General features: G+C 43.7%; 1 protein-coding gene across 1 annotated transcript in view; it reads right to left on the minus strand.

Annotated features, from left to right (window-relative positions):
• Positions 1–2,379: 2,379 nt before the first annotated feature.
• Positions 2,380–22,271, minus strand: part of LOC115182358 (high affinity cAMP-specific and IBMX-insensitive 3',5'-cyclic phosphodiesterase 8A) — a gene marked incomplete in the record, with an annotated part of 151,612 nt that continues 131,720 nt past the window's right edge. The window contains 8 exon segments of the mRNA XM_029743977.1: positions 2,380–4,095; positions 6,397–6,526; positions 6,769–6,933; positions 9,399–9,531; positions 10,101–10,318; positions 12,380–12,578; positions 16,967–17,099; positions 17,383–17,431. Coding sequence (XP_029599837.1) covers positions 3,989–4,095; positions 6,397–6,526; positions 6,769–6,933; positions 9,399–9,531; positions 10,101–10,318; positions 12,380–12,578; positions 16,967–17,099; positions 17,383–17,431 — 1,134 coding nt within the window.

Below are 22,271 nucleotides of genomic sequence, written 5' to 3' on the forward strand. Positions count from 1 at the left end.
CTGGTTTCTAGGAGACAGAGGGGAAAAGACAGTGATAGACAATTCTGTGATCCACATCCTTAATAATTAGAATCATATAGAGTGCGTACCAAATGGCACCCTATTCCCTATATAGTGCACTACTTTAGACCAGGGCTGGCACCCTATTCCCTATATAGTGCACTACTTTAGACCAGGGCTGGCAACCTATTCCCTATATAGTGCACTACTTTTAACCAAAGATGCACCATATAGGGAATAGAGTGCAATTTAGGACACAGACAGAGTTTCTATGTTTTCAGAAGTGAAATGTTTCTCTACCAACCCAACAAAACATTTCACAGCAGGTACCCAGATAGTTAATAAGTTGTTCTGTTATTCCTGTCACTCCAGTGTAAAATTCAGTCTATAAAAATATTGACATTTACTTGAACATACATTTGTTTTCTGACTATGTTATTAAAAAACGTCCATATGTCCTTATCCGTTGCACAGTGGGATGTACTGTAGTTCTACGATGTACTGTAGCTGGGACGATGTACTGTAGTTCTACGATGTACTGTAGCTCTACGATGTACTGTAGCTGGGACGATGTACTGTAGTTCTACGATGTACCGTAGCTCTACGATGTACTGTAGCTGGGACGATGTACTGTAGCTCTACGATGTACTGTAGCTCTACGATGTACTGTAGCTGGGACGATGTACTGTAGCTGGGACGATGTACTGTAGCGCTACGATGTACTGTAGCTGGGATGATGTACTGTAGCTCTACGATGTACTGTAGCTCTACGATGTACTGTAGCTCTACGATGTACTGTAGCTCTACGATGTACTGTAGCTGGGACGATGTACGGTAGCTCTACGATGTACTGTAGCTGGGACGATGTACTGTAGCTGGGACGATGTACTGTAGCTCTACGATGTACTGTAGCTGGGACGATGTACTGTAGCTCTACGATGTACTGTAGCTCTACGATGTACTGTAGCTCTACGATGTACTGTAGCTCTACAATGTACTGTAGCTGGGATGATGTACTGTAGCTGGGATGATGTACTGTAGCTGGGACGATGTACTGTAGCTCTACGATGTACTGTAGCTCTACGATGTACTGTAGCTGGGATGATATACTGTAGCTGGGACAATGTATTGTAGCTCTACGATGTACTATAGCTGGGACAATGTACTGTAGCTCTACAATGTACTGTAGCTGGGACAATGTACTGTAGCTGGGACGATGTACTGTAGCTGGGACGATGTACTGTAGCTGGGGCGATGTACTGTAGCTCTACGATGTACTGTAGCTCTTCGATGTACTGTAGCTGGGGCGATGTACTGTAGCTCTACGATGTACTGTAGCTGGGACGATGTACTGTAGCTGGGACAATGTACTGTAGCTGGGACGATGTACTGTAGCTGGGACGATGTACTGTAGCTGGGACAATGTACTGTAGCTGGGACAATGTACTGTAGCTGGGACGTTGTACTGTAGCTGAGCCGATGTCCTGTAGCTGGGACAATGTACTGTTGCTGGGACGATGCAGTGTAGCTCTATGATGTACTGTAGCTGGGTCGATGTACTGTAGCTCTACGATGTACTGTAGCTGGGACGATGTACTGTAGCTGGGACGATGTACTGTAGCTCTACGATGTACTGTAGCTGGGACGATGTACTGTAGCTCTACGATGTACTGTAGCTCTACGATGTACTGTAGTTCTACGATGTACTGTAGCTGGGACGATGTACTGTAGCTGGGACAATGTACTGTAGCTGGGACGATGCACTGTAGCTGGGACGATGCACTGTAGCTCTACGATGTACTGTAGCTCTACGATGTACTGTAGCTCTACGATGTACTGTAGCTGGGACGATGTACTGTAGCTGGGACGATGTACTGTAGCTCTACGATGTACTGTAGCTGGGACGATGCACTGTAGCTCTACGATGTACTGTAGCTCTACGATGTACTATAGCTGGGACGATGCACTGTAGCTCTACGATGTACTGTAGCTCTACGATGTACTGTAGCTGGGACGATGCACTGTAGCTCTACGATGTACTGTAGCTCTACGATGTACTGTAGCTGGGACGATGCACTGTAGCTCTACGATGTACTGTAGAAATATTGTATAAAATAAGGCAGTCTGTTTCAGTAGGATAAACCTGATACAAACATTTCTGTGAGAAAAATCATCTTTCTAGTCCAAAACATAGTTTTTCTTGTTCTCAGATTTCTGCTGTAGCAGGATGACGTGAGTTTCTTTTGTCGTTCAACAGCGTTTGTTAAATCCACAGACAGGTGGGATTGCCGATGGAAAGGGGGATACCTAGTCAGTTGTCCAACTGAATGTATTCAACTGAAATGTGACACACACATACAAACTCACTGAGACATTATAGACAATTCAACTGTTGTTTTACAGTGCAATACAAAGATGTCCATTCAAACTGATACTGTACTAAAATAAAAAAATGTTTATAACGTTAATGTTTTCTTATGGATAATAATCCTCCTCCTCATCATCCTCGACAAGACTCAGAGAGTTATATAATATTATGTTATTCAGCTTTGGCTTTTCTTTCTTTCATATTTTCTTATTTTTGTTCTAATTTCTTCATCATCGTCATCATCGTCATCATCAGATAATTCATTAATTGATGTTACTAATTATTTTTTTTAAAGAAAATATGGAACATTTAAAACAAAATAAAAATACCAAATTGTCTGTAATAATGACCTAGCTATGACCAAGATGTCTGAATGTTTGTGTCTTTCACCAGTGGCCTGAGGACAGTTAATTAGCTCCACCCACTGAACACCCGTGGTCACACACCCACCCCACCCAACCGTATGTCCCTGGATGCGTCCCAAAATGGCACCCTATTCCCTTTATAGTGCACTACATTTGACCAGGGCCTATACGGCAATAGTGCACTACTCTTGACTAGGGTTCTGGTCAAAAGTAGTGCACTATAAAGGGAATAGGGTGTTATATGGAACACAATTTTAGTGTGTTTAGGACGGCCTCGTGTCCCATCCCGTCGCTACAGGTCCTCTAGTGGACGAGGTGCTTCTGAAGGACAAAGAAACAAAGGAAATACAGCAAGAAGACATAGTGAAGGGTGATAGTGGCAGTACAGCTAGAAGACATAGTGAAGGGTGATGGTGGCAGCTGGTGGAGGTGGAGTGTAGTTCAACCTGGTGGCCACTGGGGGGCGATATAGGGATTTATCCGGTCGAATGCCCACCACACACTGGTTAGTACGGTCTGACGTGGATTTGACATTGTGGGCCATCCCAAATGGAACCCTATTCTCTATATAAAGTGCACTTCTTATGACCAGAGCCCCCCATAGACTCTTTTATCCTAAAAGTAGTGCACTATATAGGGAATAGGGTGCCATTTGGAAGGAAAAATGGTGTATTGTCACCTGTCCCATCAGCTGATCCTCCAAACAGTTTTTCATTGGAGGTGCCAGAGACTTGATACCACCTAACATCTTAATGTTCAGTTTGTATGTGTTTCTCGATAGCTCTACCAACAGTGAACCAGCAGCCAGTCTGCAGAGAGACAGTAACATCATCAGTCTCTGACTGACAGAGACAGAGAGAGAGGCAGGGGGAACCCGTGTGTGTGTGAGTATTAGGGGACGGTACATCCATCACTAGGTTGGCTGGGAGAAGAACAGTCCCTCACACAGCCTCACTGGCAGCAGTAGGAGCATACAGACAAGCCCACCAGGCACTGTTAGTTTATAAGGACTCTGAGGCTCCGTGTGTCTGTCCATCATCCATCCTCAGCTAGCGAGGTTTATGTATGAAGCAAGAGCCTGGTGTTGCTGCAGCATGTCCGTCCGTCCGTCTGTCAGTATGTGTTGTCTCTGTTGGACGGACATGTGGACGCTTGATGGCGTTACAGAAGCAGAAGAGTGAAGGCTTGGTAGCCCTGGACGGACAGGAACCAAGGAGGGGCCCAGGGCCTGGCATCGACCCCAGTCAGGGTGCTCCTACTCTGGGGGAGGACGCAGGCTGTGCAGCTTCCGCTCGTCCAGGCCTTTCCAGTACTTGAAGTTGTTGTCCAGGTGCTGCATGAGGTTGGGAAGGTCTGCGAACGCTGGGGACAAAAGATCATTAAATGATTGATTTAGGACGGATTAAAATGAGGATGTACAGTCTGTACAGTCAGTACCGTACAGATGTACTGACTAAGTGGCTCTGGAGAACAGCGGTCTGCTAAATGACCAATATGTAAAAGGTAAAAACATACAGGGTGGCACATGAATGTATCTAGCAAAGAACGGCTTTACGAGTAAAGTTATTCAGCATTAAATAATGATCCAGAAAGATTGTGATAGCCTATAGGTCAACAGATATTTGGGCCTATTGTGGACTAAACAGGAGACTATGTAGTTATACTGTAGACTATGTAGCTGTACTGTAGACTATGTAGCTATAATGTAGACTATGTAGCTATAATGTAGACTATGTAGCTGTACTGTAGACTATGTAGCTATAATGTAGACTATGTAGCTATAATGTAGACTACGTAGCTGTACTGTAGACTATGTAGCTGTACTGTAGACTATGTAGTTGTACTGTAGACTATGTAGCTGTACTGTAAACTATGTAGTTATAGTTTAGACTATGTCGCTGTACTGTAGGCTACGTAGCTGTACTGTAGACTACGTAGCTATAATGTAGACTATGTAGCTATAATGTAGACTATGTAGCTGTACTGTAGGCTACGTAGCTGTACTGTAAACTGTAGTTATACTTTAGATTATGTTGCTATACTGTAGACTATTTAGTTATACTGTAGCTGTACTGTAGACTATGTAGCTATGCTGTAGACTATGTAGCTATACTGTAGACTACGTAGCTATGCTGTAGACTATGTAGCTATACTGTAGACTATGTAGCTATGCTGTACTGTAGACTATGTAGCTGTACTGTAGACTACGTAGCTGTACTGTAGACTATGTAGACTACGTAGCTGTACTGTAGACTACGTAGCTGTACTGTAGACTATGTAGACTACGTAGCTGTACTGTAGACTACGTAGCTGTACTGTTTAGACAATAGATGGAAAACTGGCGGCTGATGGTTTTGTAGGCCCGTGGACCAATTTCCAAAAACATTATCATTTTTGTCCATTATTTTTTGGAAGTCGGGGTTTCAACTTACTGTTGAGAGTTAGAACAGTAGAATACACATGGTGACATTTCTTAATGTGGTTGTGAATCAGCAGTTTTCCTCTTGTTATATGTCAGATAACATTTTTTAGATTGGTAAATTAGTCTAGCCAGCCTTAAGGTCTTAGAGAAGGTTGCTGGTGATGCGAGCGTCTTTGCCATCTAAAAAATGTTTAGACATTAGATTCAGGGAGCTGCTGAGCTGAAGATTAGACATTAGATTCAGGAAGCTGCTGAGCTGAAGATTAGACATTAGATTCAGGAAGCTGCTGAGCTGAAGATTAGACATTAGATTCAGGAAGCTGCTGAGCTGAAGATTAGACATTAGATTCAGGAAGCTGCTGAGCTGAAGATTAGACATTAGATTCAGGAAGCTGCTGAGCTGAAGCTTAGACATTAGATTCAGGAAGCTGCTGAGCTGAAGTTTAGACATTAGATTCAGGGAGCTGCTGAGCTGAAGTTTAGACATTAGATTCAGGAAGCTGCTGAGCTGAAGTTTAGACATTAGATTCAGGGAGCTGCTGAGCTGAAGCTTAGACATTAGATTCAGGGAGCTGCTGAGCTGAAGTTTAGACATTAGATTCAGGAAGCTGCTGAGCTGAAGATTAGACATTAGATTCAGGAAGCTGCTGAGCTGAAGATTAGACATTAGATTCAGGGAGCTGCTGAGCTGAAGTTTAGACATTAGATTCAGGGAGCTGCTGAGCTGAAGTTTAGACATTAGATTCAGGGAGCTGCTGAGCTGAAGTTTAGACATTAGATTCAGGAAGCTGCTGAGCTGAAGTTTAGACATTAGATTCAGGAAGCTGCTGAGCTGAAGTTTAGACATTAGATTCAGGAAGCTGCTGAGCTGAAGTTTAGACATTAGATTCGGGGAGCTGCTGAGCTGAAGTTTAGACATTAGATTCAGGGAGCTGCTGAGCTGAAGTTTAGACATTAGATTCAGGGAGCAGCTGAACTGAATTTTAGACATTAGATTCAGGAAGCTGCTGAGCTGAAGTTTAGACATTAGATTCAGGAAGCTGCTGAGCTGAAGTTTAGACATTAGATTCAGGAAGCTGCTGAGCTGAAGTTTAGACATTAGATTCAGGGAGCTAATAAGTCATCAAGTCTTCTGTTATATGGAGCAGATAGGGTTAACAGTTATTACTATCACAAGCAACGAAACACTGTTAGCCCACTGAGCTGAAGCCTTAGATCAGGTAGCTAACGTAAGTCCTTACCATCCCAGGCGTCGAACATGTCTGTGATGAAGTAGTCTATGAAGGAGATCTGGGACTTAGGAATGCTGCAGGTGTTCCTGTCAAACACAGGCATGACCACCGGTAGACTCTGCCTCTTCTCCTCATCAGTCTGAAACACACACACACACACACACACACACACACACACACACACACACACACACACACACACACACACAGTGTCTTTACTGAGTGTGTACCAATATTTCCTGACTGGTACAGTACATCGAATCAAAACAATCAATGAATGCTGCTCCAGTATGCTGTGTGTTCTACTGTGTTCTACTGTATCTATTAGCGTTCCAAACTGCAGCATCATATTTCTCTCATCATCTCACCACTGTCCTGTACCTGTGCAAAGTATTCTTCTGAGATGCGTCCGGCCCATTCTATACACAGCTCCAGCGGTCGGCACGGATTGGAGATGTCGGCACACTTGATCAGCATGCGCTTGACAAGGATCCGGTTGTCTGGGGATGTTAGGATGCCTTTGACAGACTCCTCGTCGCCGATTCCCTAAGGAGAGGTCACACACACACACACACACACACACACACACACACACACACACACACACACACACACACACACACACACATCGTCAGCACTAGAGCACACACAGGAGTTTTAGTTTGATTGCTAACTGTATTAGACAGAGTTTTAGTTTGATTGCTAACTGTGTTAGACATAGTTTTAGTTTGATTGCTAACTGTGTTAGACAGAGTTTTAGTTTGATTGCTAACTGTGTTAGACAGAGTTTTAGTTTGATTGCTAACTGTGTTAGACAGGGTTTTAGTTTGATTGCTAACTGTGTTAGACAGAGTTTTAGTTTGATTGCTAACTGTGTTAGACAGGGTTTTAGTTTGATTGCTAACTGTGTTAGACAGAGTTTTAGTTTGATTGCTAACTGTGTTAGAGTTTTAGTTTGATTGCTGACTGTGTTAGACAGAGTTTTAGTTTGATTGCTAACTGTGTTAGAGTTTTAGTTTGATTGCTGACTGTGTTAGACAGAGTTTTAGTTTGATTGCTAACTGTGTTAGAGTTTTAGTTTGATTGCTGACCGTGTTAGACAGAGTTTTAGTTTGATTGCTAACTGTGTTAGACATAGTTTTAGTTTGATTGCTAACTTGGTTAGAGTTACAGTACCTGTCAAAAGTTTGGACACACCTACTCATTCAAGGGTTTTTCTTTATTTTTACTATGTTCTACATTGTAGAATAATAGTGAAGACATCAAAACTATGAAATAACACATATGGAATCATGTAGTAACCAAAAAAGTGTTAAACAAATCAAAATATATTTTATATTTGAGATTCTTCAAAGTAGCCACCCTTTGCCTTTATGATAGCTTTGCACACTCTTGGCATTCTCTCAACCAGCTTCATGAGGTAGTCACCTAGAATGCCCTGGACCATGAGTGCCCTGACTTTATTAACACGTGTCCCTTGTTAAAAGTTAATTTGTGGAATTTCTTTACTTATTAATGCGTCTGAGACAATCAGTTGTGTTGTGACAAGGTAGGGGTGGTATACAGAAGATAGCCCTATTTGGTAAAAGACCAAGTCCATATTATGGCAAGAACAGCTCAAATAAGCAAAGAGAAACAACAGGCCATCATTACTTTAAGACATGAAGGTCAGTCAATCTGGAAAAATGTAAAAAACGTTGAAAGTTTCTTCAAGTGCAGCTGCAAAAACCATCAAGCGCTATGATGAAACTGGCTCTCATAAGGACCACCACAGGAAAGGAAGACCCAGAGTTACCTCTGCTGCAGAGGATAAGTTCATTAGCGTTAACTGCACCTCAGAAATTGCAGCCCAAATAAATGCTTCAGAGAGTTCAAGTAACAGACACATCTCAACATCAACTATTCAGAGGAGACTGACTTGATATTTTTGGTTCCAACCGCCGGGTCTTTGTGAGATGCAGAGTAGGTGAACGGATGATCTCCGCATGTGTGGTTCCCACCGTGAAGCATGGAGGAGGAGATGTGATGGTGTGGGGGTGCTTTGCTGGTGACACTGTCTGTAATTTATTTAGAATTCAAGGCACACTTAACCAGCATGGCTACCACAGCATTCTGCAGGGATACGCTATCCCATCTGGTTTGCGCTTAGTGGGACTTAGTGGGATCATTTGTTTTTCAACAGGACCTCCAGGCTGTATAAGGGCTATTTGACCAAGAAGAGTGATGAGGTGCTGCATCAGATAACCTGGCCTCCACAATCACCCAACCTCAACCCAATTGAGATGGTTTGGGATGAGTTGGACTGCAGAGTGAAGGAAAAGCAGCCAACAAGTGCTCAGCATATGTGGGAACTCCTTCAAGACTGTTGGTAAAGCATTCCAGGTGAAGCTGGTTGAGAGAATGCCAAGAGTGTGCAAAGATGTCATCAAGGCAACGGGGGGCTACTTTAAAGAATCAAAAATCAAAAATATATTTTGATTTGTTTAACACTTTTTTGGTTACTATGCTAGCAGGCTAAACTACGAGGCTAGGCCTGGAGGCTACGCTAGCAGGCTACACTAGGAGGCTATGCTAGCAGGCTACAGTGCATGGAAGGCTTCATTAGGAAGCTAGGCCAGGAGGCTACACTAACTCCCTTCAACCTGCATCACAGTTGGCTAACTTTTAGCTGGAAGGCTCCACTGGAAGGCTAGGCTAGGCTACGTTATAAGGCTACGTTAGGCCACACAGGCTAGACAATGACTCCCTTCAACTCTGCTCTTTCTAACCTGCATGCTGTTAGCTAGAGTAAGCGTGATGCAGAATGATATCTAAAACAGACCATTTGTATATTCTAGATTGTTCCATGACCAGACACAGCTACACATACTGTATTGGCTGCAATACTCTGATCCAAGCCATGAACAGGTTCCTGCTGTCATCATGTTTAACCACAGAGCCTATCTAACCTGGACTTTATTATTATTTTTCATCCCCTCTTTTCTCTTTTCTTGTTCTGTCCTTCATCTCACCCCGTTCTCCTCCAGCGCGGCCAGCGGCTTGTTGATGCTGTTGACGAACTTGTTGACGTGCTCAAAGTGTTTTGTCATCTCTGTGGCGAGCACCATGTCTATGATGGCCTGACGCAGTGTACGGTACTCATTCCTAAAGAGAGAGAGAGACAGCGAGGGGGGGAGGAGAAAGAGAGAGAAAGAGAAGAACAGAGAGAGAGAGCGAGAGAGACAGCGAGAGGGAGGGGGTGAGAGAGAGAGGGGGGAGAAAGAGAGAGAGAAAGAGAGAAGAACAGAGAGAGAGAGAAAGAAGCAGTGGAGGACAGAGAGGAAGGGGGGTAGGGAGAAGGGGGAAGAACAGAGAGCAAGACACGTTTACACAAAAAACATTGGTAAATAAATGTGCTGAAAGCCCCTCTGGACAGTTCTAGCCTCCTGACTGTAGTGACAGAGGAGAGGAATGAATGGAGTGATTGTGTACCTTCCCCCATCCGAGGGAGAGCAGTGCATGAGACACACTGCTCTGGGACTCAAATCACATGACTGTCCTGCCTCACTGTCTCTCTCACACACACAGACAGACAGACCAAACAGCCTCCCAGAAAACCCACAGCCAGCCAGCCAGCCAGCCAGCCAGCCAGCCAGCCAGCCAGCCAGCCAGACAGACAGACAGACAGACAGACAGACAGACAGACAGACAGACAGACAGACAGACAGACGTACCTCTCCATGTTCTTGAAGATGTTACACTTGTCGTCCCGTGTGGTGATCTGGAAGGCAAGGGCAGCGTGGTGGCTCTCTAGCACGGCCGTGTCGTTGTACAAGATGGCCAGCTCACTTCCTGCGTTACACAGGAAGCTGTTGGTGCGTCCCGGGTGATCCACGTCGTGTACCGTGGCTGCTATCAGAGACGCCACCTCATCAATCTGCTCCAGACTTTGCTGTTAGGGAAAGAAGAAGCGACTAGTGTTTTATTCATATTTAATATTAATGGAGAAGTTAGCGACAGGGGGATTCAAACTAGCGACCTTTTGGTTACAGGCCCAATGATCTAACGGCTAGGCTACCTGCTGCTGAATTATATTCATATTATTTATACCACCAAATGATCATTACTATTATCATTTTTAGTATGTGAACCTTGCAGGAACTGAACCCACAGACTTGGTGTTGCTAGTGACGTGATCTTACTAACTGAATCACTGATTGAATAGGCTGCATGTTTTAGGGGCTTTCTTAATCATGTATTTGTGTTGTGTCATGTTGTTTTAGGGGCTTTCTTAATCATGTATTTGTGTTGTGTCATGTTGTCTTAGGGGCTTTCTTAAACATGTATTTGTGTCATGTAGTATGTCCTGTTTGCACCACTCCACATAACCCCAGCGGGCAAAATTGGGCAAAGTTAGTTGAAATGAAGTCATTTAAACCAGTTTTGGCAGCTGGGAGGTTCCCTTGCAGGAAAGCCTGTTTGTGACAGAGGTCTAACCCGAGCCACAGCCTCTGATAGGTTAGTTTACCCTGGTGTGAGGTCAAAGGTGGGCTAACCACTGGTCGGCAGGGCTAAGCCAATGATAGATCACTTTGGTGTGGTCAGGAATAGAAGGTTTAATAATCAGCTTAGTTAGAGAACAGCACTGTAGAGCAGTCCTCATCAGCAGTTAGTGGAACAACATATACTGTCTGGGTCAAACAATGGCTCTGTGACCAAAGACAGACACACACAAGCAAACGTAGCCACAAACACACCGCCAGATATACACGCACGCACACAGACACAAACACACCGCCAGGTATGCACGCACACGGACACAAACACACCGCCAGGTATGCACGCACGCACGCACGCACACGGACACAAACACACCATCAGGTATGCACGCACACACACGGACACAAACACACCGTCAGGTATGCACGCACACACACGGACACAAACACACCACCAGGTATGCACGCACATAGCCACGGGAAGTAGTTTGGGGGTATGGGTGCTGCAAATCTTTTAGCAATTGTTTTTTTTGGGGGGGGGTGCAGAATTAATGGGGGGGGTCCGCGTTGAAGACGTCGATATCGGTCCTCTAATACAGAACTAATTAAGGCCCAGTGCACTACACACACACACAGGTCCAGACACACACACTCCTAAAATGATTAGTCTAGATGACTCTAGTGACATGTAGTTCCATGTTAGAGAGTAAAGGAGTCAAAGACTTTAGGATTATGACTTCCCACTGGGCACAGACAGCAGTTCAACGTCTAGTTTTGATTGACATTTGGTTGAGTTGTCAACTAACATGAATTCAATGTGAAATCAACAAAAAATGTCACAATGTCAATGGATTTAGGTTGCAAGTTGGGTAAAAAAAAATAATAATGAAAATCCCTTATGTTGATGAACTTTTGTAAATCCAAACAGTTTTCCACGTTAATTCAACGTCATCACATTACATTTTTGTTGTTGAAATGAGGTGGAATCACCGTTTATTCAACCAGTTTTTGCCCAGTGGGGAGGGTTGATTCCAGGAATCTTCTAACTGGAATTCATGGAAAACTTGGACATTTTGGGGAAGCTACCGGCATTGTGCAACTCTAATTAGGACTTGGATTAAGCCATGCTTGTGATTTGAGGAATGTCAGCCCAGGATTGACTCATTGCTGTGTGCTTATTTCATTTCAATGCATGTTTGTTACAAATGTTTTACTTTTGCTGTCTCTGAACAGCTCATACAGATGTACCTGTATAAATGAGGGGCAAACAAACATGCAAACAAACCAAACAAGGCAAGACAAGACAAAACCAACCAACCAAACAAGACAAAAACAAACAAACTAGTCAAAACAAGACAAAAACAAACAAACTAGTCAAAACAAGACAAAACAAACAAAAAAGACAAAACAAACAAGACAAAAACAAACAAGTCAAGTCAAAACAAGACAAACAAACAAATAAACAAGACAAAACTGTCTGACCCAGTGGCGGCCATCTTGGACAGCCATCTTACCTTGACCCTCTCCTTGCAGAGGAAGTATGCGGTAGCGTGCAGGACATCGGCAGCATGTGAGGAGTTGTGGTAGGAGTTGGTGGAGTGGTAGTTAGCCTCGATCCCCTGCAGCCAGGAGCGGAGAGTGGCCTCGGGACAGCTCAGGAACTCACACACCCCGAACCGAGAGAAGATCTTCAGGCCCAGATAGGTCAGAGGCCTGGGAGGAGAGAATTACCAGACAGCATGAAGGTTAGGGCTAACAGAATGGAGGAGTTCAATACCACAGAGTTAAGTACAGTACACTGGGTAACCTCATCTCTCCTGCCATAACCCAGCTTCCCAATCCAATCCCTCTGACACTCAACAGGTCATTTATAGTGCACTATTTTTCACCAGGGCCCATATGGGTGATCCCCCCCCCACACACACACAAAAAACATGATTTGGGGGATTTTCACGTAATGTAATCCACAGAATGGTACTTTGAAGGAAGGATTGTTGACATATATTTTATATTTGCATCTTAAAGATATGTTCAGGTATTTTTGAGACTAAGAAAGTATTTTTTAAACCTGCCACTTTGGGCTGGATGTGTCAATGTGTACTGTACTTCATACATGCATAATCTATGAGCAGATTTCGTTTTACCTCAATTAGCCACAAAATCCATAGATGAAAATGACTGCTTCTTTTAGCTATATTTGTATTTGTATTTATTATAGATCCCCATTAGCTGCTACTCTTCCTGGGGTCCAGCAGAATTAAGGCAGTTATACAATTTTAAAAACATTACAATACATTCATTACAGAATTCACAACACACTAAGTGTGTGCCCTCAGGCCCATAGTCCACTGCCACAAATCTACAGTGCAAAATCCATGTGTACGTGTGTGTATAGTGTGTATGTTATCATGTGTTTGTATGCATGTGTCTGTGCCTTTGTGTGTGTCTCTTCACAGTCCCCGCTGTTCCATAAGGTGTATTTTTACCTGCTTTTTAAATCTGATTCTACTGCTTGCATCAGTTACCTGATGTGGAATAGAGTTCCATGTAGTCATGGCTCTATGTAGTACTGTGAGCCTCCCATAGTCTGTTCTGGACTTGGGGATTATGAAGAGACCTCTGGTGGCATGTCTTGTGGGGTATGTATGGGTGTCTGAGCTGTGTGCTAGTAGTTTAAACAGACCTCTGGTGGTATGTCTTGTGGGGTATGTATGGGTGTCTGAGCTGTGTGCTAGTAGTTTAAACAGACCTCTGGTGGTATGTCTTGTGGGGTATGCATGGGTGTCTGAGCTGTGTGCTAGTAGTTTAAACAGACCTCTGGTGGTATGTCTTGTTGGGTATGTATGGGTGTCTGAGCTGTGTGCTAGTAGTTTAAACAGACCTCTGGTGGTATGTCTTGTGGGGTATGTATGGGTGTCTGAGCTGTGTGCTAGTAGTTTAAACAGACAGCTCAGTGCTTTCAGCTTGTCAACACCTCTTACAAAAACAAGTAATGATGAAGTCAATCTCTCCTCCACTTTGAGCCATGAGAGATTGACATGCATGTCATTAATGTTAGCTCTCTGTGTACTTTTAAGTACCAGCCGTGCTGCCCTGTTCTGAACCAACTGCAATTTCTCAAGTCCCTCTTCGTGGCACCTGACCACACGACTGAACAGTAGTCCAGGTGTGACAAAACTAGGGCCCATAGGACCTGCCTTGTTGATAGTGTTGTTAAGAAGCCAGAGCAGCGCTTTATTATGGACAGACTTCTCCCCATCTTGGCTACTGTTGTATCAATATGTTTTGACCATGACAGTTTATAATCCAGGGTTACTCCAAGAAGTGTAGTCACCTCAACTTGCTCAATTTCCACATTATTCATTACGAGATGTAGTTGAGGTTTAGGGTATAGTGAATGATTTGTCCCAAATACAATGCTTTAAGTTTTGGAAATATTTAGGACTAACTTATTCCTTGCTACCCATTCCGAAACTAACTGCAGCTCTTTGTTAAGTGTTTCAGTCGCTGTGGTAGCTGACGTTGAGTCAGCTACCACAATGTGGAACTCTATTCCACATCAGGTAACTGATGCAAGCAGTAGAATCAGATTTAAAAAGCAGGTAAAAATACACCTTATGGAACAGCGGGGACTGTGAAGAGACACACACAAAGGCACAGACACATGCATACAAACACATGATAACATACACACTATACACACACGTACACATGGATTTTGCTCTGTAGATTTGTGGTAGTGGACTATGGGCCTGAGGGCACACACTTAGTGTGTTGTGAATTCTGTAATGAATGTATTGTAATGTTTTTAAAATTGTATAACTGCCTTAATTCTGCTGGACCCCAGGAAGAGTAGCAGCTAATGGGGATCCATAATAAATGGTAGCTGTTGAGTCATCCGCATACATCCGCATACATAGACACACTGGCCTTACTCAAAGCCAGTGGCATGTCATTAGTAAAGATTGAAAAAAGCAAGGGGCTTAAACTGCTACCCTGGGGAATTCCTGCTTCTACCTGGATTGTGTTAAAGAGGCTTCCATCTGTTAGACAAGTAACTCTTTATCCACATTATAGCAGGGGCTGTAAAGCCATAACACACATTTTTCCAGCAGCAGATCAATAATGTCAAAAGCTGTAAAGTCTAACAAGACAGCCCCTACAAGCTGTATTGCGCCATTTTCCCTACATTTCCCCCCCACGTGGGCCAGCCCCCTAGCAATTAGAGTTCCAACCAATGAGCTTCAGCCCCTTACATTTGAGATAACAGGAGAATCTCTTTCAAGCATAATTGAGAAATAATGAATTTATGTTTTAATATGTCTGAAATTTTGGCCTTTATACAGGCCTGCTTTAAAACTCCATAATGTTTAATCTGTAGTTGATACAAAACAAAAATTGGTGTCATGTAATGCTTTACCGCTTGCTCTTTAATATGAGTAGTATTTTGATTTCAGTAACTTATGAATACTAAAAATCTGAAAATTGAAAATATACCATTTTTGAATTTGACAAATATTTCAATATATTGTTGAACAAGAACATAATATACTCTACAGACATATCAAAGTTCCAGAGTGGGATCTCTGCTACTTTCAGAGATGATTTGTAAGAATTACCAACAGAGTGAATGTGAAAATGGATTCAAAATGGTCGCCCTCTGCCGGTGATTTGCAGGATGTGCAATGACATAAGTAAAAGGAAGGCTGTGATTGGTTACATTGCCTACTATGCCAATTTCTATGTATAAAATGGGCCATAACTTATAAAATAGCAGAGATTCCACTTTGGAACTTTGATATGCCCGTATTGTATTATTATATTCAACAATATATTGAAACATTTGGCAAATGAAAAACATATTCATGTTTATATTTTTCAATATTCATACATTCATGTAAGAAAATTGTTATTGAAATCAAAATACTAATCATATTACAAAGCAAGTGGTGAAGCTTCACATGACACCGATTGCTTTCTTTGTAGCACCTATAGATAAAACATCATGAAGTCTTAAAGGAGGCCTGGGTAAAGCCAAAAAATGGCACAAATATTCCAACTTCCATGAATTATTTCTCAAATATGCTTTTAGATACATAGGAATTAAATGGATAAAATGGAGTGAAAAATCCCTAAATCAAGGTGTTTTTTTTTTGTCCTGGTTTTGTGAGGAATCACCCATATGGCTCTGGTCGAAAGTAGTGCACTACATAGGGAATATGGTCCCATTTAGGATGCACCCATTAGCTTTACAGCCTGTGTACAGTACTGAAACAGATGGAGTTTGTAGAATTCTCTCTGTATTTCTGTGGCTCTGGACCTCTCTAAACTAAACCACAGTAGAGATGAATGAGAAAGTCTTTATGACCGGACTCATGGCTTCTGATTCCACCATCTGGGATACTGTTTTCCTCAGTTATTTTGATAAAGCTGGCTAAAGTGAATATTTATAAAAGTGTTACTACAGCATTATAACAGTGTTATAACCTCCCCACACCATTTCAGACTGGCAGCATCCAGGTTGAATGTTATTATAACATTAGAGTGTTATTACAGTGTTATAACCTCCCCTCAACATTTCAGACAGGCAGTCTCCAGGTTGAATGTTATTACAGTGTTATAACCTCTCCTTACCGTTTCACAGGCAGTCTCCAGGTTGAATGTTATTACAGTGTTATAACCTCTCCTCACCGTTTCAGACAGGCAGTCTCCAGGTTGAATGTTATTACAGTGTTATAACCTCTCCTCACCGTTTCAGACGGGCAGTCTCCAGGTTGAATGTTATTACAGTGTTATAACCTCCCCTCACTGTTTCAGACAGGCAGTCTCCAGGTTGAATGTTATTACAGTGTTATAAGCTCTCACCATTTCAGACAGGCAGTCTCCAGGTTGAATGTTATTACAGTGTTATAAGCTCTCCTCACCATTTCAGACAGGCAGTCTCCAGGTTGAATGTTATTACAGTGTTATAACCTCCCCTCACCGTTTCAGACAGGCAGTCTCCAGGTTGAATGTTATTACAGTGTTATAACCTCCCCTCACCGTTTCAGACAGGCAGTCTCCAGGTTGAATGTTATTACAGTGTTATAACCTCTCCTCACCGTTTCAGACAGGCAGTCTCCAGGTTGAAGATGTCAAAGTCCCAGGAGTCTTCATTCTCCATTGTCTGGGCAACGTGAGGAGGGATGTCATTCAACGACAGGGGCATGGCTAGGTGACTTGGGAGGTGGGGCTCTGATGGGGGGATGGTGCGGGGATAAGGAGAGGGGGAGATGTGGGGAGAGAGAGGGGGAGATGTGGGGAGAGATGTGGGGATAAGGAGGGGGAGATGTGGGGAGAGAGAGGGGGACAGCGCGGGGAGAGAGAGGGGGAGATGTGGGGATAAGGAGAGGGGGCGATGTGGGAAGAGAGAGGGGGAGATGTGGGGAGAGAGAGACAAATCAAAATGGCACTTTACGTGATGATCATCATCATCATCATCTTCATCACTATGCCAGGAGAGCAATACTGTACGTACGCTTCGTAGCAAAGATGTATTCGTTTCCTGATAATCTGCGCAAGCCATCCTGTGAAAGAATGAGAGAGAGACAGAGAGAGAGAGAGAGAGAGAGAGAGTAATAATTATATCAGTCCATAGTTTCAGATACTGTCAAATCAAATGAATGTCATGAAACTACTACACCCAATCTATAACCATGTACCACTTTAATAGACTACAGCTCAGCATTCAACACCATAGTATCTTCCAATCTCATCATTAAGCTGGAGGCCCTGGGTCTCAACAACGCCCTGTGCAATTGGGTCCTGGACTTTCTGACGGGCCGCCCCCAGGTGGGGAAGGTTGGAAACAACATCTCCACTTTGCTGACCATCAAAACTGGGGCCCCACAAGGGTGCGTGCTCAGCCCCCTCCTGTACTCCCTGTTCACCCATGACTGCGTGGCCATGCACGCCTCCAACTCAATCATCAAGTTTGTAGATGACACAACAGTAGTGGGCTTGATTACCAACAACAAAGAGACAGCCTACAGGGAGGAGGTGAGGGCACTCAGAGTGTGGTGTCAGGAAAACAAGCTCTCACTCAACGTCAACAAAACAAAGGAGATGATCATGGACTTCAGGAAACAGCAGAGGGAGCACCCCCATCCACATCGAAGGGACAGTAGTGGAGAAGGTGGAAAGTTTTACGTTCCTCGGCGTACACATCACAGACAAACTGAAATGGTCCACCCACACTGACAGTGTGGTGAAGGCGCAACAGAGCCTCTTCAACCTCAGGAGACGGAAGAAATTTGACTTGTCACCTAAAACCCTGACAAACTTTTACAGATGCACAATCGAGAGCATCCTGTCGGGCTGTATCACCGCCTGGTACGGTAATTGCACCACCCTCAACAGCAAGGCTCTCCAGAGGGTGGTGCGGTCTGCACAACGCATCACCGGGGGCAAACTACCTGCCCTCCAAGACACCTACAGCACCCGATGTCACAGGAAGGCCAAAAAGATCAAAGACAACAACCACCCAAGCTACTGGCTGTTCACCCCGCTACCCATCCAAGCTACTGGCTGTTCACCCCGCTACCATCCAGAAGGCGAGGTCAGAATAGGTGCATCAAAGCTGGGACTAAGAGAATGAAAAACAGCTTCTATCTCAAAGCCATCAGACTGCTAAACAGCAATCACTAACTCAGAAAGGCTGCTACCTACATAGACACTCATATCAATGGCCACTTTAATAAATGGATCACTAGTCACTTTAAACAATGGCACTTTAATAATGTTTACATATCTTACAAAAAAATAAACATCCTCTCACTGTCAACTAAATTTATTTTCAGTAAACTTAACATGTGTAAATATTTGTATGAACATAACAAGATTCAACAACTGAGACATAAACTGAACAAGTTCCACAGACATGTGACTAACAGAAATTGAATAATGTGTCCATGAACATAGTGGGGGTCAAAATCAAAAGTAACAGTCAGCATCTGGTGTGGCCACCAGCTGCATTAAGTACTGCAGTGCATCTCCTCATGGACTACATCAGATTTGCCAGTTCTTGGTGTGAGATGTTACCCCACTCATCCACCAAGGCACCTGCAAGTTCCCGGACATTTCTGGGGGGAATGGCCCTAGCCCTCATCCTCCGATCCAACAGGTCCCAGACGTGCTCAATGGGATTGAGATCCGGGCTCTTCGCTGGCCATGGCAGAACACTGACATTCCTGTCTTGCAGGAAATCACGCACAGAACGAACAGTATGGCTGGTGGCATTGTCATGCTAGAGGGTCATGGCAGGATGAGCCTGCAGGAAGGGTACCACATGAGGGAGGAGGATGTCTTCCCTGTAACGCACAGTGTTTGGATTGCCTGCGATGACAGCAAGTTCAGTCCGATGATGCTGTGACACACCACCCCAGACCATGATGGACCCTCCACCTCCAAATCGACCCCTCTCCAGAGTACAGGCCTCTGTGTAACGCTCATTCCTTCGACGATAAACGCAAATCTGACCATCACCCCTGGTGAGACAAAACCACGACTCGTCAGGGAAGAGCACTTTTTGCCAGTCTTGTCTGGTCCAGCGACGGTGGGTTTGTGCCCATAGGCGACGTTGTTGCCGGTGATGTCTTTTGTGGACCTGCCTTACAACAGGCCTACAATCCCTCAGTCCAGCCTCTCTCAGCCTATTGTGGACAGTCTGAGCACTGATGGAGGGATTGTGCGTTCCTGGTGTAACTCGGGCAATTGTTGTTGCCATCCTGTATCCTGTACCGATCCTGTGCAGGTGTTGTTACACGTGGTCTGCCACTGCGTGGACGATCAGCTGTCCGTCCTGTCTCCCTGTAGCGCTGTCTTGCCTACCGTCTGCAAGCTGTTAGTGTCTTAACGACCGTTCCACAGGTGCATGTTCATTAATTGTTTATGGTTCATTGAACAAGTATGGAAAACAGTGTTTAAACCCTTTACAATGAACATCTGTGAAGTTATTTTGATTTTTACGAATTATCTTTGAAAGACAGGGTCCTGAAAAAGGGACGTTTCTGTTTTTGCTGAGTTTATGTATATAATGTACTTTATATCATATATTGCACCTTGGCTATGCCGCTCGGCCATCGCTCATCCATATATTTATATGTACATATTCTTATTCCATCCCTTTAGATTGTGTGTATTAGGTAGTTGTTGGGGAATTGTTAGATCACTTGTTAGATATTACTGCACTGTCGGGACTAGAAGCACAAGCATTTCACTACACTCTCAATAACATCTGCTAACCATGTGTATGTGACCAATAACATCTGCTAACTATGTGTATGTGACCAATAACATCTGCTAACCATGTGTATGTGACCAATAACATCTGCTAACCATGTGTATGTGACCAATAACATGTGATTTGATTTAGACGTTTCCTCATCCGTCTTCTTCCTCCACCAGACAGACATGTAATGAGTTACAACTAACCCCCTTGTTCCTCCACCAGACAGACATGTAATGAGTTACAACTAACCCCCTTGTTCCTCCACCAGACAGACATGTAATGAGTTACAACTAACCCCTTGTTCCTCCACCAGACAGACATGTAATGAGTTACAACTAACCCCCTTGTTCCTCCACCAGACAGACATGTAATGAATTACAACTAACCCCCTTGTTCCTCCACCAGACAGACATGTAATGAGTTACAACTAACCCCCTTGTTCCTCCACCAGACAGACATGTAATGAATTACAACTAACCCCCTTGTTCCTATCACCAGACAGACATGTAATGAATTACAACTAACCCCCTTGTTCCTATCACCAGACAGACATGTAATGAATTACAACTAACCCCCTTGTTCCTATCACCAGACAGACATGTAATGAATTACAACTAACCCCCTTGTTCCTATCACCAGACAGACATGTAATGAATTACAACCAACCCCCTTGTTCCTCCACCAGACAGACATGTAATGAATTACAACTAACCCCCTTGTTCCTCCACCAGACAGACATGTAATGAATTACAACTAACCCCCTTGTTCCTATCACCAGACAGACATGTAATGAATTACAACTAACCCCCTTGTTCCTATCACCAGACAGACATGTAATGAATTACAACTAACCCCCTTGTTCCTATCACCAGACAGACATGTAATGAATTACAACTAACCCCTTTGTTCCTATCACCAGACAGACATGTAATGAATTACAACTAACCCCCTTGTTCCTCCACCAGACAGACATGTAATGAATTACAACCAACCCCCTTGTTCCTCCACCATGATCTTGTTACAGACTTCATTCATGATTCAGAGAAAGCCTTCCTAATGTTGCAGCCCCAAGCTAAGTCTGTGTAATCAAAGTCAAATCTGGTTTGGAGAATGATCACCATCATATTTGTGAACCGTACAGTGGTGTCAAAACAGACACTATAAAACAGATCAATCCAATTGGACCATGTCTATGTGCCACGCAAGTCAATGAATGAATCTCTCCCAAAGCCCTTATGACTGTTCCTGTTGTTGTCGCTGCAGCACGTTGTGAATGGGTATTGACCAAGGCAGCTATAGCATCTGTAGTGTGTGTGTGTGTGTGTGTGTGTGTGTGTGTGTGTGTGTTCCTCGTCGTCACAACAGCACGCTAGTGACGCTGCAGCACGTTGTGAATGGGTATTGACCAAGGCAACTATACCATCTGTAGTGTGTGTATGTGTGTGTTCCTCTTGTTGTCGCCACAGCACGGTTTGGGTGTGAATGACACATATTCTGACGTGAGAGAAATGAACCTCTGTGCTCTTAACTGAATAGCTCTCAGTATCTCCCAGCATACCTGGTCTGTGGAGTAGTAGGTAACAGGTAGTACCCTCACCAAGGCTACCACAGCGTCTGCAGTGTGTACTGTCTCTGTGTGTGTGTGTGTCACTGAGAGACAGAGGAGTGAGTGTTTACTTAGCGAGTGAGAAAGGAAGAAGAGCAGGGTTCACCTTTGACCCCACATTGTCGGATCGCAGCGTTGCTTCTGTACACAGCAGCTATTTAAAGACTGTCCTCTCCTGATTCCACAACAGCTCAGCACCGCTTTGAACAGTCTGTCTGTGTGGCGCTATCTGCTCAATGCTAGAACTACAGTACAGGCCCAGAATAAATCACTGTACATGTCGTACCAAAGCAGTTTAGGGTGGAACAAAACATCTGACTCCACAGAATAAATAGCTAATAGTAAACGTATTAAACCCATAACAAGCTACATAAATAATGATCTGGACCACAAGATAGTACTACCATTCAGATAGTTCACATGCTCTCCCTCTCTCAAATTCAAGCTGCTTTATTGTCATGAAAAACATTGTGTTAATCTATCTCTCTCTATCTCTCTCTCTCTCTCTCTCTCTCTCTCTCTCTCTCTCCCC

Source organism: Salmo trutta, unplaced genomic scaffold (genome assembly GCF_901001165.1).
Source record: "Salmo trutta unplaced genomic scaffold, fSalTru1.1, whole genome shotgun sequence".
NCBI classification, from domain to species: Eukaryota; Metazoa; Chordata; class Actinopteri; order Salmoniformes; family Salmonidae; genus Salmo; species Salmo trutta.